Raw genomic sequence first — 15,214 nt, 5'->3', positions numbered from 1 at the left:
TGGGGTTGTAACCCAGCTCTGCCGCGGGCTCCGGGCCAGCACGGGCGGTGGGCGCGGCAGCCCAGCCCGGCTGCTCCTCGGGCTGCCCGGGGCACACTCCGCTCCTCCGGCCGGGGCTTGGGCAGGGGCGGGCCTGAAGGGCCGGGGGCAGAAGCGGAGCCACAAGTCCCGGGGCCGTTCTGCTCCGTGCCCCGAACGCGACACTCGGGCTACCGCAGCTGGCCGGCCTTCGCTGGGGACGGAACCGCTTTGGTTGGGGAAAGCCTTTGCACGGCCGCGCCGATTCGCCCAGCAGCAAGGCTTATTGCCCAGCGAACCCCGCCCGCTGGCCCGGCACGGCCCGGTTTTATCCCGGTTTTATCCCGGCAGGGCCCGGTTTTATCCCGGTTTTATCCCGGCTCGGCCCCGCTCCGCTGTCCCGGGCCCGCCCCGCTCCCGCTCCCGTCACGGCGCCGCTTCCGGCGCGCCCCGGACGCGGCGGCCATGGCGGAGCTGGCGGCGGCCGAGGAGCTCGCCAAGCTCGAGTACCTGTCGCTGGTGTCCAAGGTCTGCACCGAGCTCGACAACCACCTGGGCATCAACGACAAGGACCTGGGTAAGCGGGGCGGGCGCGGTGAGCTCCGCGCTCCCGGACAGGGGCCGGCTTGCGCAGGGCCGCAGTAGCCCTTTCCGTGCGGCCGGGTGCGTTTTGTGAAGATGCTTTTCGATTTTGGACGTTAAAAAACAGTATTTTCCTTAAAAAAACCAAAACCTGTGAGCCTGAGGGAACACTTCGATGTGGGCTGCCGGGGAGAGCCGAGGAGCAGCTCCCCGGGGCCCGGCTGGTCCCAGAGCGGCTCCTGCCCCACGTGCAGTCCTTACTCTGCTTTTTTACTTTCCTGGTTCAGTTTACTCTGTGCTTTTTCCTCACAGCCGAGTTTGTCATAAGTCTCGCCGAGAAAAATACCACGTTTGACACATTTAAAGCAATTCTTCTGAAGAATGGTGCTGAGTTCACTGTAAGTGATGCCTGAACGTTGTTTATGTGTTATTCTTGTTGTGCCATATTTTATAGAGCTTTCCGATCTAAAGAGAGAGTTGTGAGGGGTTATTATTGGTTCTCTTCAATTGGAAGACTGCATACTAAATAGCTTCTGATATTCCTGATCCTCTGCCTTCCCCTTCCTCATATTTTAAAAAATTTTGTAGTCTTTGAAAAGCCTCTTCCTGAGGACTCAAACTGCTTGTTGTGTTGAGCATATAAAATATGGAAGAAACAAATTTTCATGAAGGCAGATGTTGTCATAAGTCTTCTTAGGATGCTTATATGCTGTATTTATTGATGCCTCAGGAATAACTGTACTTGGATTAAATAGTTGATTAAAATTATTAACAGAAAAGTCACTTAGATGAAATTATCCTAATTATTTTTGAGTTAAACTTACGCCTTTTTAGGGCATACATAAAACCCACTGATAGTTTCTAAAAATCAACCTGCATCTTCAGAATTGAGCGTATTTTGTCCTGCAAATAAACCCCCACTTGTGCCTTCTAATAATGAAAGTGTTGCAGTCATTTCCTGAAGTATTTTATTGATTTTTTTTTCAGGATTCCCTCATCAGTAACTTGCTCCGTCTCATACAGACGATGCGGCCTCCACCAAAACCATCCACGAGCAAAGGTAGGTGAGGTGAGACTGATGCTGCTCCTGCTGTAGTCTTGTAAGGCAAATCCTATTGCACCAAACATGCTGCTGCTGTTATTCTGAGGGTGCTGCTCAGAGTGTTCAGTCTTTCAAATATTCACTAATAATCAGAATTTTCTCTGAAGGAAGGCAGCACGGTATTCCTTGAATTGAATCTCTGTAAAAGCTGTATCAGCCTTTGCGTTCAGACAAAAATTAAACTTTATATTCAATTATAGAAAAATGAAGAGTGAATTGTTGTAGCAGTTATACGTTATGTGTTTCATTGGGCTTTTTTGTTTTTTTTTCTTTTTTAATCTCAAATTCAGAGGCAGTTGTCAAACCCAAATCAGAGAAAGAAAAGTTGAGAGAATTGTATCCAGCCCTTTGCAGGCCAGACAATCCCAACATCAGGGTAAGTTGTCATTTCAGATTTCTTCTGTGACTGTGTGAAAACTTTAATTTTTTTTTTCCCAGTTAGTTTCAACCTTTTTCCTCTGTCTAATGCATGGATAAATGTGAACTTTGAGAAATGAAATGTGGAAGAGGTAGAAGGCTGGTGTTACTGCACATTGTTGCAAAGAATAGCTGTTAGCAATTGCCATGTTAATACTATTTTGCAAAATATGTGGAGGATGAGACTTTTGTGACATGATATTTGTAGCCTGGCCTTCCTTACATAGTGTTCAAAGTAATGATGTGTTACAAACGAATTTAAAATGTTGTATATTCAGAAGCTATAAGAGACTTGGAATTTGTATTTCTGTAACAATTCGGGGCATTGAGATGGAACTTTCTATTGTATAAAACCAGAATTATCTCAATATTGTGGCCAAACAGGGAGAGTCCTTTATTACTTTTTTTTTAATCACATATTGAGTCTGATCTTTTTTTATCTTTCATTCTTTCTAAATAGATACACATATGACAATAATTCTGTAGATTAATTCTTAGTGACAAGCTTTTTATCAGCCCTTTTGCAGAAAGGGGCATCAGTTTTTTGTTCTTGCAGAATATGCTGGATGAAGACGATGTGAAAGTGGCAGCTGATGCCCTGAAAGAACTGGAAGCTCTGATGCCCAGTGCTGACAGGCCAGGCAAGCAGAGGGACAGCGACCATCGGTAGGTGCCTTGTGTGTCTGGGGGGAAGGTCTTGGCTGCTCTTCTTGCCTGAGGTGGAAATCCACTGCAAAGATCTAATTTTGGTTTGTTAGGGCGAAGAAAAGGAAGAGGAGCCGAAGTCGTAGCAGGGACAGGAAGCGAAGGCACAGATCTCGCTCCAGGTCCCGTTCCAGGACTTGGGACAGGAACAGGGGAAAATCCAGGTACCGGTCGAGGAGCAGAAGTTGGAGTCCCAGTAAGGACCGCAGGGATCGAGAGAAGTACCTTGAAAAGAGCCATGAGAGGTGGAGAGACAAGCACATAGACCGGCCACCGGCTGAGGAGCCATCCATCGGGGACATCTACAACGGCAAAGTCACGAGCATAATGCAGTTCGGGTGCTTTGTGCAGCTGGAAGGACTAAGGTACCCTTGGATGTTTACTGCAGATGTGTTTCAGCTCAGTTCTCTTTTCTGCTGGTACCTTAAAGATGTGATGAAGCTACCAGCAGTTATTCTGGGCTTTGAAGGGCTGTTTCAGGAAAGTAAGTTTGACAGTAGAGAATTATAAAATTCTCATTACAAAAACTAGTTTGTGGGTGTGCACAATCTGTTGACAGCAACATATTTTAATATAGTTTCTGAGTGATCTGAAGGGCTGTCAGAGCAGTAGTGTGCCCCTCTCATGCCCCTCTGTTTCACTCCCAGGAAACGCTGGGAAGGCTTGGTCCACATCTCAGAGCTGCGAAGAGAAGGACGGGTTGCCAATGTTGCTGATGTTGTGAGCAAAGGACAAAGAGTGAAAGTCAAAGTGTTATCTTTTACTGGATCCAAAACAAGCCTGAGCATGAAGGTACAGAGGTGCTAAAATTCTTAAAATGATGCCTCTTCTAGCTATTTTTCACTCTTTTTGATGAAAATTAATACATAACCATTTAGTTGGGAGTTAAAATTTACTGTTCTGTATTTAAGTGGCCTATTACTTTTTACATGTTTTCTCTAGTTCTGATGTAACAATTTCTTGGCTTGACATGATATCAAAGAGACAAGGCAAGGCAAACCTCAAGCTGTTGCTGTTTGTCTTCCTTTTTTAATTTTAAACTAAATCACTACTATTGCCAAGACAGAGTGTTCCATGCCTGAGGATGTTCTTACCTGGCAGTACCAGGTGAAAAAGACCAAAAAGCCTACAAAACAGCATTTTCTGTGAACAGGATGTTACTGCCACTAGAAATCACCAGAGTTAATAGATGAGAAGTGCAGAGCTGATTGATTAATCAGTCCATCTGATGTAGGATGTTGATCAAGACACTGGGGAAGACTTGAACCCAAACCGTAGAAGGAATCTGGTTGGAGAAACCAATGAAGAAACCTCCATGAGGAACCCAGACAGACCCAGTCACCTGTCCCTGGTGAACGCCCCCGAGGTGGAGGACGACAGCCTGGAGCGGAAACGCCTCACCCGCATTTCTGACCCAGAGAAGTGGGAGATAAAACAGGTCTGTGCTGCATTCAGGGAAATAAGATAAAGGTGATAAAGTTGCCAGGGAGTTTAATGAACTAGAATACAGCTCCTGGATTAATTGATTGTGTAACTTACTCATTAACTTGGAATTGCTGGCTTTGGATCTGGGATTGTTTTGTTGCTATTTGGAGTAACAGAAGGAGTGTTTGGTCAGAGGATGGGTGAGTTATGGAGAGGATACAGGATACAGAACCATTCCTTTGTTCCTGTTTTACTGGAATGGGGTTAGAACTGAGTCATAGGCATGACTTGTGTTTGTTCATGGGGACATATTCATGGTGTATTCATTTTGTTCCCAGATGATTGCAGCTAATGTGCTTTCCAAGGAAGAGTTTCCTGACTTTGATGAGGAGACTGGGATTCTTCCTAAAGTTGATGATGAAGAAGGTAGTATTTCTCAGCAGTCTTACTATTCTAAATTCCATGTCTTTCTGGATGTATTTTTATTCAAAAATATATTGATTATAGAAGTAACTATAAAACATCTCACAATTTGCTGTCAATTGGGGTTCCTCTGACTGTATTAATAGTGGCATTTGGGTGTGCCCTGTCTGTGCATTTTTATTTGTAGTGTTTTCACATTTAAAACTCCTAAGTACCTCATATTTAAAAATACACAGGAAGCATTATTTGAAGAGGCACTTTTATGTACCCCAGAGATGTTTAACTTTTCTGTTACAATTGTCACTTGTGAATTTTAGATGAGGATCTTGAGATTGAGTTAGTTGAAGAAGAGCCACCATTTCTTCGAGGTCACACTAAACAGAGCATGGATATGAGTCCCATTAAAATAGTAAAGGTAAGAGATTTCCAGGGCTAAAACCAGTGTACTTGATTAAATTATATAAATATTTGTGAATTTAATAACCAGTTTTCTACCTGCTTATTACTATGAGCCCTGAAAAACATAACCACTGAACTCCTTGCAAATAAAGCTGGGTTTTAACTTAACTGGTGACTTGTAAAGTAGAATAATGGAACTGAAATGCCATTTTACATAGGTGTGTTAGAAGAAAATTTCTCTGTTCTGCTTTTTCGTATCATTTGAAAGTAGAAGGTAGTAAATAAATACTTTTCATTGGCAGTGCCTATAATGGGCACAGTGTAAAGATGGGCAGTGTTAGGATGCTCCATATTAGTTATCACTGTGGAAGTTGATGAGGCTAGCCTGATGGAAGTACCCTGGAAATCCAGTAAACAAAATTTAACATTTATAAAGCATGCTTCTAAAATGAAGATGCTTCTAAAAGACATTGACAACAAGAAGATAATTGAAGGTGAAGGAATGGCAGTGCTTTAAGTCTTTTCTTCTTGCTCTCCAGAATCCAGATGGTTCCTTGTCCCAGGCTGCCATGATGCAAAGTGCCTTAGCTAAAGAGAGGCGTGAACTGAAACAAGCCCAGAGAGAAGCAGAGATGGATTCCATCCCCATGGGCCTCAACACACACTGGGTGGATCCTCTCCCTGATGGTATGTCTCAACACAGAAAAACTGTGCTTTTTTTGTGCTAAAATGTCTTCATACTGTCATTGTCTGCCACACTTTAAAAGTGAGCCAAAGAAGAAATGGTTTTCCACTGAAATGGAAATAGGAGTGTCAAAGGAAGTGTACAGGTATTTCCTGTAAAAGTGGAGATATCCATTTGAAAACTTAAAAAACATTTAAACACACAGAATAGAAGGCCTGGATGATAGAGCAGTTGGAGCAGGATCATCAGGGTCTGTGCTGTGTGAATCTGGATGTAATGATGAAATTGTTTATTATCTAGTGGATGGAAGACAAATAGCTGCAAACATGAGAGGCATTGGGATGATGCCAAATGATATCCCAGAGTGGAAGAAACATGCATTTGGTGGCAACAAAGCTTCTTATGGTAAGAAGACCCAGCTTTCCATCATTGAACAGAGAGAGAGTCTCCCAATCTTCAGACTGAAGGAGCAGCTGATACAAGTAAGACTCATAAAAAGGCATTCTGGTTTGAGCAAGCAGTAATTTAAAATAAAAATGGTCTTGGTTTAGCTTTTTGACAGGTGAATAGCCAGCTGATAATTTTAAGTGCAGAACTTCACGATATGTATTTTAAAGTATATATATCTGTATACTCTAAATGAAGTTCCAAATATTTGTTGATGTAAGTAAAAATTGATACTAAGATCATGTGAGCAAGGGATAAGCCAGTTGAGCAGTTAAACAGGTTGCTGACTTGATCAGTAGGAATACTTAAATGATTTTTGGTCTGGGTCAGTTGAAGCAAAAGCAAGAGCTGCTTAATCTAGTCCCAGATAGCCTGTGCTGATTTAGTTTGGTTTGTTTTGATTAAAAAAAAAAAAAAATTTACAAGGGTATGTTTTCTGATCTTTTCTAGGCTGTGCATGACAACCAGATTCTGATTGTTATTGGAGAGACAGGATCTGGGAAAACAACCCAGATCACCCAATACCTGGCTGAGGCTGGATATACCTCCAGAGGAAAGATTGGATGTACTCAGCCTCGCAGAGTGGCTGCAATGTCTGTTGCAAAGAGGGTGTCAGAGGAATTTGGTTGCTGCTTGGGACAAGAGGTGAATTTCCATGTTGAAGAACATGCCAAAATAAGCATGAAAAGTAGGAAAAATCAGTACTGGAGCTAGTTTTATTGTGTATCCATGTGTCTGTTCTCTTGTAGGCTGTAAAGTGAGTTTGTGGAATAATCAAACTGGGAGTTAATGAGGCTGATCACTGTGTAACTTCTGTTTCTGTGCAACTCTTCCCCTCCAGGTTGGCTACACCATTCGTTTTGAAGACTGCACCAGCCCTGAGACTGTCATCAAATACATGACAGATGGGATGTTACTGAGAGAGTGCCTGATAGACCCAGATCTCACCCAGTATGCCATCATCATGCTGGATGAGGCCCATGAGAGGACCATTCATACAGATGTGCTTTTTGGGCTCCTGAAGAAGGTAATGTAGCACTGGATTTTTACTGCTTTCAGTGTCCTCTCTGTGGGTAGGAGGGCACAGGCAAAGGTGAAGTCACACAAGTTAGGTTCATACATGTGCTTCAAGAGCAAATGCTCTTAAGGGTTTGTAGTCTGAATCTTAGTGAAATGAGCCTCTGTGTGAAGGCAGAGCAAGCAAAATGCAGCAGAAACAATGAGAATTTTCCATCCTGGATGTTGATAATGGTAGATGAACAGGGGAGTGTTCTTGTTTTGCTCATCCTGCTCTGCCAAAAGCTTTCTTGAGATAATGTTGCTAAGGGAGGCTTCAAATGGGACCTCAGTGGTCAATTTTCTGAAATCCTGAGTACTGGGATGAGCTGCCCCTCTACTCAGCTTTGAAACACCTTTTAGTACTGGTTGTATTTGTCTAGCTTCAGGCAAGTGCCATATTTTAATAGTTCCAAAGGCAATGAATGACTTGAGAACTTTGTCCTCCTGCAGACAGTGCAGAAACGGCAGGACATGAAGCTGATCGTGACATCAGCAACACTGGATGCTGTGAAATTCTCTCAGTATTTCTATGAAGCACCAATCTTCACAATTCCTGGCAGAACATACCCAGTAGAAATTCTATACACAAAAGAGCCTGAGACAGATTATTTGGATGCCAGTCTTATTACAGTAATGCAGATCCATTTAACAGAGCCACCAGGTGAGTAGAGAATGGTTTTGGGTTATTGGTGATTTAAAGACCTCTGAGCAAGGTCTTTCTGTAAGACATGGATTATGTTAGTAATGAGAGCAAAATGCTGTCGGGACTGTTCTTTCTTGTTTGCAAATACAGTAACTAAAATGCTGGAAAAGTTGGGTGAAAGACTGAAGTTTGTTGCATTCGGCTAAGAGTTGCTAGCAAAAGTTGGAGATCCTCACCAAAGGAAAACATGAGGAATGAAACTATGGTGATGCAGGAGTTGTAATGAACAGAATTGATTCTGTGGATATTTTAATTTACTTCCTGTGTAGGTGACATTTTGGTCTTTCTAACTGGCCAGGAAGAGATTGACACTGCCTGTGAAATCCTCTACGAGAGGATGAAATCTCTAGGACCTGATGTTCCAGAGTTAATTATCTTGCCAGTATATTCAGCTTTGCCCAGTGAAATGCAGACCAGGATCTTTGACCCAGCCCCACCAGGGAGCAGAAAGGTAATTTCATGTATGAGCCCTTTCATCTTCTGCTGATAAATTTTAATAGTGGGGTGTATTACACTACTGAAAGGATACAGTTTTTGGAGAAAAGATGATCTACAGCTTAGAGCATATTTTTGGTTGCATACATATCAAGTTATCTAAGCCTTTGAACACGTGTAAAAACATCTGGTGTGGCAAACCTCTGTGTGGAGTGTTCTTGGTGTGTTATTTAATGCTGTCTTTAAAGGATGCTAACTTAAGTTAATCTCAAAATCTAAATGCACTTCTTATTGCATGGAAGTAAATTTCCTACCAAGCAGCTAGTGAATATCTAGAGATAAATTCTCAAAAAGATTTTTCTCTGAATACAGGCTGTGTCTGAGTGATTTTTTACCTAAATCCCCCTGAAGTCAGTGCAGTCTGCTTACAAGCTTTCTCTTGCTTTTAATGGTGCATTTTATCACACACTTTTCCTTTTTTGCCTAGACTTTAAACAAAGGTAGATACTTAAAACCAGTCCATCTTTATAGATAACATCTCCTTCTGTTCCCTGTGAACACATTTCTGCTTTCAACATTAAGTGACAGTGGTTGCATTTGTAACAAACTGCTCATCTTATACCAGTGGATGAAGTTGAGTGGTGGAGTTGGCTTGGCAGCCTGACACAGAACTGGTGCTGACTCAAACTGTGATTTGCAGGTTGTCATTGCCACCAACATTGCAGAGACATCTTTGACTATTGATGGAATATATTATGTGGTTGATCCTGGCTTTGTGAAGCAGAAGGTTTATAACTCCAAGACTGGAATTGACCAGCTGGTGGTGACACCGATTTCCCAGGTAGATATTTGGCTCTCCCCATGGGTATTTTGTGTCTTGCCAATGTGGCATCCAAGCACAAGTGAGCAAAATGAGGCAATGATAAACCCACATTTCTGATAGCTCCATGTGCCTCCTTGAGGCTGTGCCTACAGAATACATACTTCCCTGTGTTGTATTGAAATCCTTTCTATCAGTACAAGTAAAATTGTGAATAGCCATTTTATTTCACTTGTTTTTACCTGTTCCAGTTTGTACCTGTTCACTGAGATGCCTTGTTATCTTTAGGCTCAAGCCAAGCAGCGTGCAGGCAGGGCTGGCAGAACAGGCCCAGGAAAATGCTACAGGTTATACACAGAACGTGCATACAGAGATGAGATGCTGACCACCAACGTGCCTGAAATCCAGAGAACAAATCTGGCCAGTACAGTGCTCTCCCTGAAGGTAGGTATTTCACCAGCTTGTAGCAAGCCAGTGTGGTGTTTCAACAAATGAGTCTCTGCCTTTGAGTCTCAGGAAGCAGTGCTGTAATTTCAGATCCTTCTAGTGAACAGAGGTAGTTTGGAAGGGAGACTTGAACAAAAGCAATTTTCAGGCACTGGGCTGGCTCCTCTGTTTTTCTTTTGAGGGCTAGAATAGTTTGGATAGCCAAGCTAAATTATGAGTTTCAGCTGCACAGAACAGATAATTGTAAGAGGTAGGAGAAACAGAAATCTCAAGCAGTACCATTTCCTACGTAGGGGACATTTATATTGTTGACAGATGAGATGCATTGTTTTAGAGTGGGTTTAAAGCTGCAAACCTGGGCGTGTTTAAGTGTGTACCATCCCTCTGGAAGTCTGTGACCTGGATTAACCCAGCCACAGCTGGGAAAGTGATGCCATTCCTCTTTCTGGGAGCACACTTCAGGTCCTGTGGCGCTGTCAGGCCACACTGCATTAGAAGACACAAGTCCCAAAAGCAGCATTTAGTTTATGTTTCTCCTCAACTGAATCATCTTGCTTGAGGAACAGTCCCAAAAGGACAGGCCAGAAAGCTGAGTAGTGCAGGAATGTCTTGGGGCAGTGCTCATTATTTCAAGTGTAGGAAGGCAGCTATGTATTCATGGCTGCACCTGCAGTCAGGATAAGGACATGAGCTTAGGGTTGCCTAAAGTTTTGTAGTGGCTCACTGTTTGGTGTTGTATCTCTGGCTGGAGTTTGTTGCCTTCTTTCTGAGTGTTTTAACTTGGCTTTTCTCCATTCCTTCCCAGGCTATGGGTATCAACGATTTGCTGTCCTTTGACTTCATGGATGCTCCCCCCATGGAAACTCTCATTACTGCCATGGAGCAGCTCTACACCCTGGGAGCTCTGGATGATGAGGGGCTGCTCACTCGACTTGGGCGCAGGGTAGGCAGAACAAAATACCTCTTACCACTGCCTGGGTTGCCAACATTCAGGGCATGTTATGAGAGCAGTCCTGGCAGGCCTTGCTTAGCATTGTTGGTTTCCTTTTGCTGTCATTCTCTAGTGGCTGAATATTTTTCACAGAATGCCTTGAAACACGTTTCTTGCAGATGGCAGAATTCCCCTTGGAGCCTATGCTGTGTAAGATGTTGATCATGTCTGTGCATCTGGGATGCAGCGAGGAGATGCTGACCATTGTCTCCATGCTCTCTGTGCAGAATGTGTTCTACAGGCCAAAGGTGAGGAGCTGAGCCAGAGGCAGCAGTGTTAAAGTCTGGGTGGATTTGGTCTGAATGCCTCGGGGGCTGAGTGAGCATATGTCCCAAAAGACACTTGTAATTTGGTCAGAACATTTGTTTGTGCATTACCTCTCTGATCCTTTTCATTTAAGGGCCTGAAGCCAAACTACTGTTGGTAGTTTCTTTGCAGATGGGAAGGTAGAAGTGGAAAACTCTACAATTGCTCTTGCGTTTGCCAGCAAACACATACACCCTAAACCAAGTCAGTCCCAGCTCTGGAGTTCAGACTGTCTTTTCATTTTCAGATACACAGAAAGTATTTCTTCATGGCACCTCTATCGTGTGCTGATTTCTTTTAAGTCAGTAAGCAACATGCTCTGCTGTGGTGGGATCGTGTTTGTCTTGGATCCTTTACTTCTTCAGGGTAGTTAACTTCAGTTTTGATCTATGTAACTGCAGTATTTGATTAATGTTTTATGTGCAGATGGGAGAGGTGTGTGGATCACCAGGTCAAACCTACTGCTTCAGCACATTTCTTGATGAATAACTGAATTAATTTGTAGAGCAGTAAGAAAACCAGTTAGTACAGTGTGTGCATATGCTTCCTGCAGTATGAGCCATTTACTTTGATGTATTCTTTCAAAAATAGGGACTGAAACAGAAAAAAACATTCTGTGTCTTAATCCTTTATCATTATCATGATAGATGTAAAATTTCATGATGGGAATGACAAGGAGCCTGTGTCATTCATATTGTCCAGGGATTTTCTCCATGATGTAGATATCTGATGGATGTATGCTTTATGTTTTAGGATAAGCAAGCACTTGCTGATCAAAAGAAAGCCAAGTTCCATCAAACAGAAGGTGACCACCTCACGCTGCTGGCTGTGTACAATTCCTGGAAGAATAATAAGTTTTCAAATCCCTGGTGCTATGAAAATTTCATCCAGGCCCGGTCCTTACGCCGGGCTCAGGACATTCGCAAGCAGATGTTGGGCATCATGGACAGGTGAGCAGGTCAAGGAGGACCAGTATTGACTCTGTGTCTTACTGTTCTTACTTTGTAATAGCTAAAGAAAATTTGCTAAACTCATCCTGGTAGCTGCATCCACATCTAGAGAGCTCTGATCTTTTTCTCTCTAACTCTTGTCTGGTAGGCATAAGCTGGATGTGGTGTCCTGTGGGAAGGCCACAGTGCGGGTCCAGAAGGCCATTTGCAGTGGCTTCTTCAGAAATGCAGCCAAGAAGGATCCCCAGGAAGGCTATCGGACACTCATTGACCAGCAGGTTGTCTACATCCACCCATCCAGTGCTCTCTTCAACAGGCAGCCTGAATGGTAAGGCATGGGATTTCCTGCTTCTCTTCAGACTTTGTAACAGAGAAAGTCGTGCTGTGTGCTGTTTGTGGAGGTCTGAGCAGAGGCTGCTGATTCCTTAGCAATGAGAAAAGTTTCAAGTCTCCTTTTGTCTCTTTCTGCTGCTGAACTTTCTGTCTATGCAGAGATGAGACTGATTGTTGGAGCCAAGGCCAGGCCTGAAGTTGTAATTACATGTTTCTTTATTCTGGAAGTGGGTTTAAAACACTGGCTGTTGAACAGGGAGAGAGAATTGTTTTAAATGGGATGAAGGAATTCTGTGCTGAAGAGTAGTTGTGAAGTAGGAGGGGAAAAATAGGGATAACTCTTCTGGATGGTTCTTCTGGAGCTTAAAAGGAGCAAGCTTAGCTCTTCCAGCTTTCCTTGTTGCTTCTTGCTTGAAAAAGCCGATTTGCAGAATTGCTGTCCCTTTTCCCAGGGTGGTGTATCACGAGCTGGTGCTGACCACCAAGGAGTACATGCGGGAGGTGACAACCATCGATCCTCGCTGGCTGGTGGAGTTTGCCCCAGCTTTCTTCAAGGTCTCTGATCCCACCAAGCTGAGCAAGCAGAAGAAGCAGCAGCGGCTGGAGCCCCTCTACAACCGCTACGAGGAGCCCAACGCCTGGAGGATCTCCCGCGCCTTCCGCCGGCGCTGAGCCCGGCGCCCTCCTGGGCTGCTGCTTTCACACTGCTGGCACTGGGACCTCTGCACTCTGCCAGGGTGCTGGCAGAGAGACATTCCCCTGCAGCTCACCTGTGCAATGCACCTGCAGTCAGCCTTGGGGCACCCCAGGTGTGCAGCAGCTGCACAGGCCACTGCAGCCTCTCACAAGTGGGTCTTGGAGCACTTTAGTGATTCCCCTTTTAAGAGACAAAATCTAAGACTCAGGAGTCTGGGTACTGAGCTGAACAACACCAAAAAATGGTGATTAAAAACTGGGTGTTCACCAGCCTGACTGGGTTCTGAGTGACCAGAGAAATAGAAGCGGGAATAGTTTGTGTTTTTACCCTGCTAAAAGGGATTTATTTCTGCTTAACGTTCTTGGTCAGTGACTGCTTCTTGGGAGCAGCCTGTTCTCTATTTTACCAAATTTATGCATTTTCCCATGCAGTGTAACTACTTGTATTTTATTTAAGCCATCTGTATGAGATATTTAGTGTCTCTGGCTTTGGGATAAGGTAGGTAAAATTCTTGAAACCCAGCTAGAATATATTTGGACAATGGCACAGGTCAGACTGCACTCTTCATCCCCATCTTCTGGGTGCTGAAGGGTTTATCAACCAGTAATCCCTTCTGCAGCACAGTTCCATCTGGAAATGTAAGTGGTTACAAATGTTTAGAATTTTTATACAATGTGCCATATGCTTTCTTTTCATTTAAAATGTTTGGTGACATCACAGCTGTTGCATTTTTGTAATAGAATGAGCTCTGTACAGCCAAAATATCTGTAAAAATTATGTAACAGTTTCTTGTTTTAAAAAGAAGTTGACTGCCCAGTGTATGCTATGTCATGCCCAAGCTATCTGTAAAATATTTTTTTTGTTGCTAACAGATGAAATTTATTTGACTCCATAGCTGCAGAAACCTTTTTTTTTTTTTTTTTCCCCAAAGCTGGGACATGTGCTAAAATTACTGTTGAAATTAAGAGAAGTAGCTTGACTGGTTGTTTTACACAGTGAACTAGAAGAATGTTTCACATTGAAAAGTAGCTATGTTGGAAATACCTCTCTGTACAAAGTTGAGCAGGGATGTTGTTAAATGTCCTGAGCTTTCCCTCATGTTATTTCATCATAAAATTAAAGGGAATTACAAAGTTTGTAACTTTGGACTCGGAGAATCAAAAAGAATCAAAGCAAAAAGGACAGGAATGGAAGTGCCTCCAAAACATGCCTAAAGCCAATTTAGGGAAATGGAAACAGGAACCATAAAGCCAAAGCTCAGCAAGAACTGAGGTGCCATGAACTCTTTCAGCCTCCCCTGAGGCACCTTCCTCTCTCCTGCTTTGCTTTCTCACCTGATACTTTCCATGGTTCCCTAGGGGCCAGGAGAATTGTTGTGAGCATCCTGAGCAGAGCCTGGCATGCACAGTGGTGTGTTTGTGCACTGCTCTTTCTGAAGCAGGCAGGCACAGCAAAGCTTTCAGGTTTTACAGCTCCAGCAGAAATGGTGTGGCTCTGTGCTGGGCACTGGTGAGGCCACAGCTCAAATCCTGCATCCAGCTCTGGGCCCTTCACTACAAAAAGGACATTGAGGTGCTGAAAGTATCCAGAGATGGCCAGTGGAGCTGGGGAGGATGTTATGATCCAGTTGTTAGAGAGATGCTTCTCCCTGAATTAAGGTGCAAATGAGACCACATGCTGAAGTCAATGTATGGATTTTATTTAACTGCAAATATGAGATAGAGAAATAAATAGGAAAGAAATGGGGAGTGAGAGAATGAAGAGAGAGACAGATGAAGCAGAAAGCTGTTAACCCTGTGGGTCCGGTGGTGTCCCATTGATTCTCTTCTGGTCTTCTTGATGGTGGGGGTTCCATGAAACAGAGTTCAGTGGGTTAATAAACATGCAGGTATAGATGGGAATGCCCACCCACCTTCCTGCTGGGGGGCAGGTCTGCAGTGTCTTTTACAACAGACTGGTTCTGGTGCAACACTTGTCCATCCTGTGCACTCTTCAGAAGTGAGGCTGGGGCACTCTGGGGGTCTCTGATGACTTACGATCCCTTCCAAGAGTGCCTCTCACATGAATGGCCCTGGTGAATGTGACCTGTGACCTGTGGTGTGTTCTACACCAGAGCCAGTTTGTGCAAGGGAGGACTCTGCAGGGTCTGATTCTTACCTGGCTTGTAGCCAGGGGATGTGTTCACCCCTCTGTACCACTTTGGAAATCACACCCAAAAACTCTCCTCCCCCTTTGCCTGAGGGGAAGAATGTGCAAACCTGGCCACAGCA

At 43.8% G+C, this 15,214-nt stretch overlaps 1 protein-coding gene across 2 annotated transcripts; it reads left to right on the top strand.

Moving 5' to 3' along the window:
• The first annotated feature begins 434 nt into the window (after positions 1-434).
• Positions 435-14,085, top strand: DHX8 (DEAH-box helicase 8). Of its 2 annotated transcripts, none has more exons than XM_002195307.7 (23): positions 435-595; positions 913-998; positions 1,588-1,660; positions 1,993-2,078; positions 2,676-2,785; positions 2,878-3,189; positions 3,472-3,616; positions 4,059-4,262; positions 4,588-4,675; positions 4,990-5,087; positions 5,611-5,758; positions 6,057-6,238; positions 6,654-6,848; positions 7,045-7,230; positions 7,713-7,923; positions 8,235-8,416; positions 9,101-9,241; positions 9,509-9,664; positions 10,473-10,610; positions 10,778-10,906; positions 11,718-11,914; positions 12,063-12,242; positions 12,700-14,085. In XM_002195307.7, the coding sequence occupies exons 1-23, from the start codon at positions 484-486 to the stop codon at positions 12,917-12,919; spliced, it is 3,579 nt and encodes a 1,192-aa protein (XP_002195343.3). In that variant the 5' UTR covers positions 435-483; the 3' UTR covers positions 12,920-14,085. The 2 variants fall into 2 exon arrangements, with proteins under 2 accessions (XP_002195343.3, XP_072775087.1); XM_072918986.1 differs by having other exon boundaries at positions 464-595; positions 2,636-2,785.
• The last annotated feature ends 1,129 nt before the right edge of the window (positions 14,086-15,214 follow it).

The sequence above is a fragment of the Taeniopygia guttata genome, chromosome 27 (genome assembly GCF_048771995.1).
Source record: "Taeniopygia guttata chromosome 27, bTaeGut7.mat, whole genome shotgun sequence".
Taxonomy (NCBI): Eukaryota; Metazoa; Chordata; class Aves; order Passeriformes; family Estrildidae; genus Taeniopygia; species Taeniopygia guttata.
The sequence above is the reverse complement of the archived record's forward strand: the minus strand, read 5'-3'. Positions and strand labels throughout refer to the sequence as shown.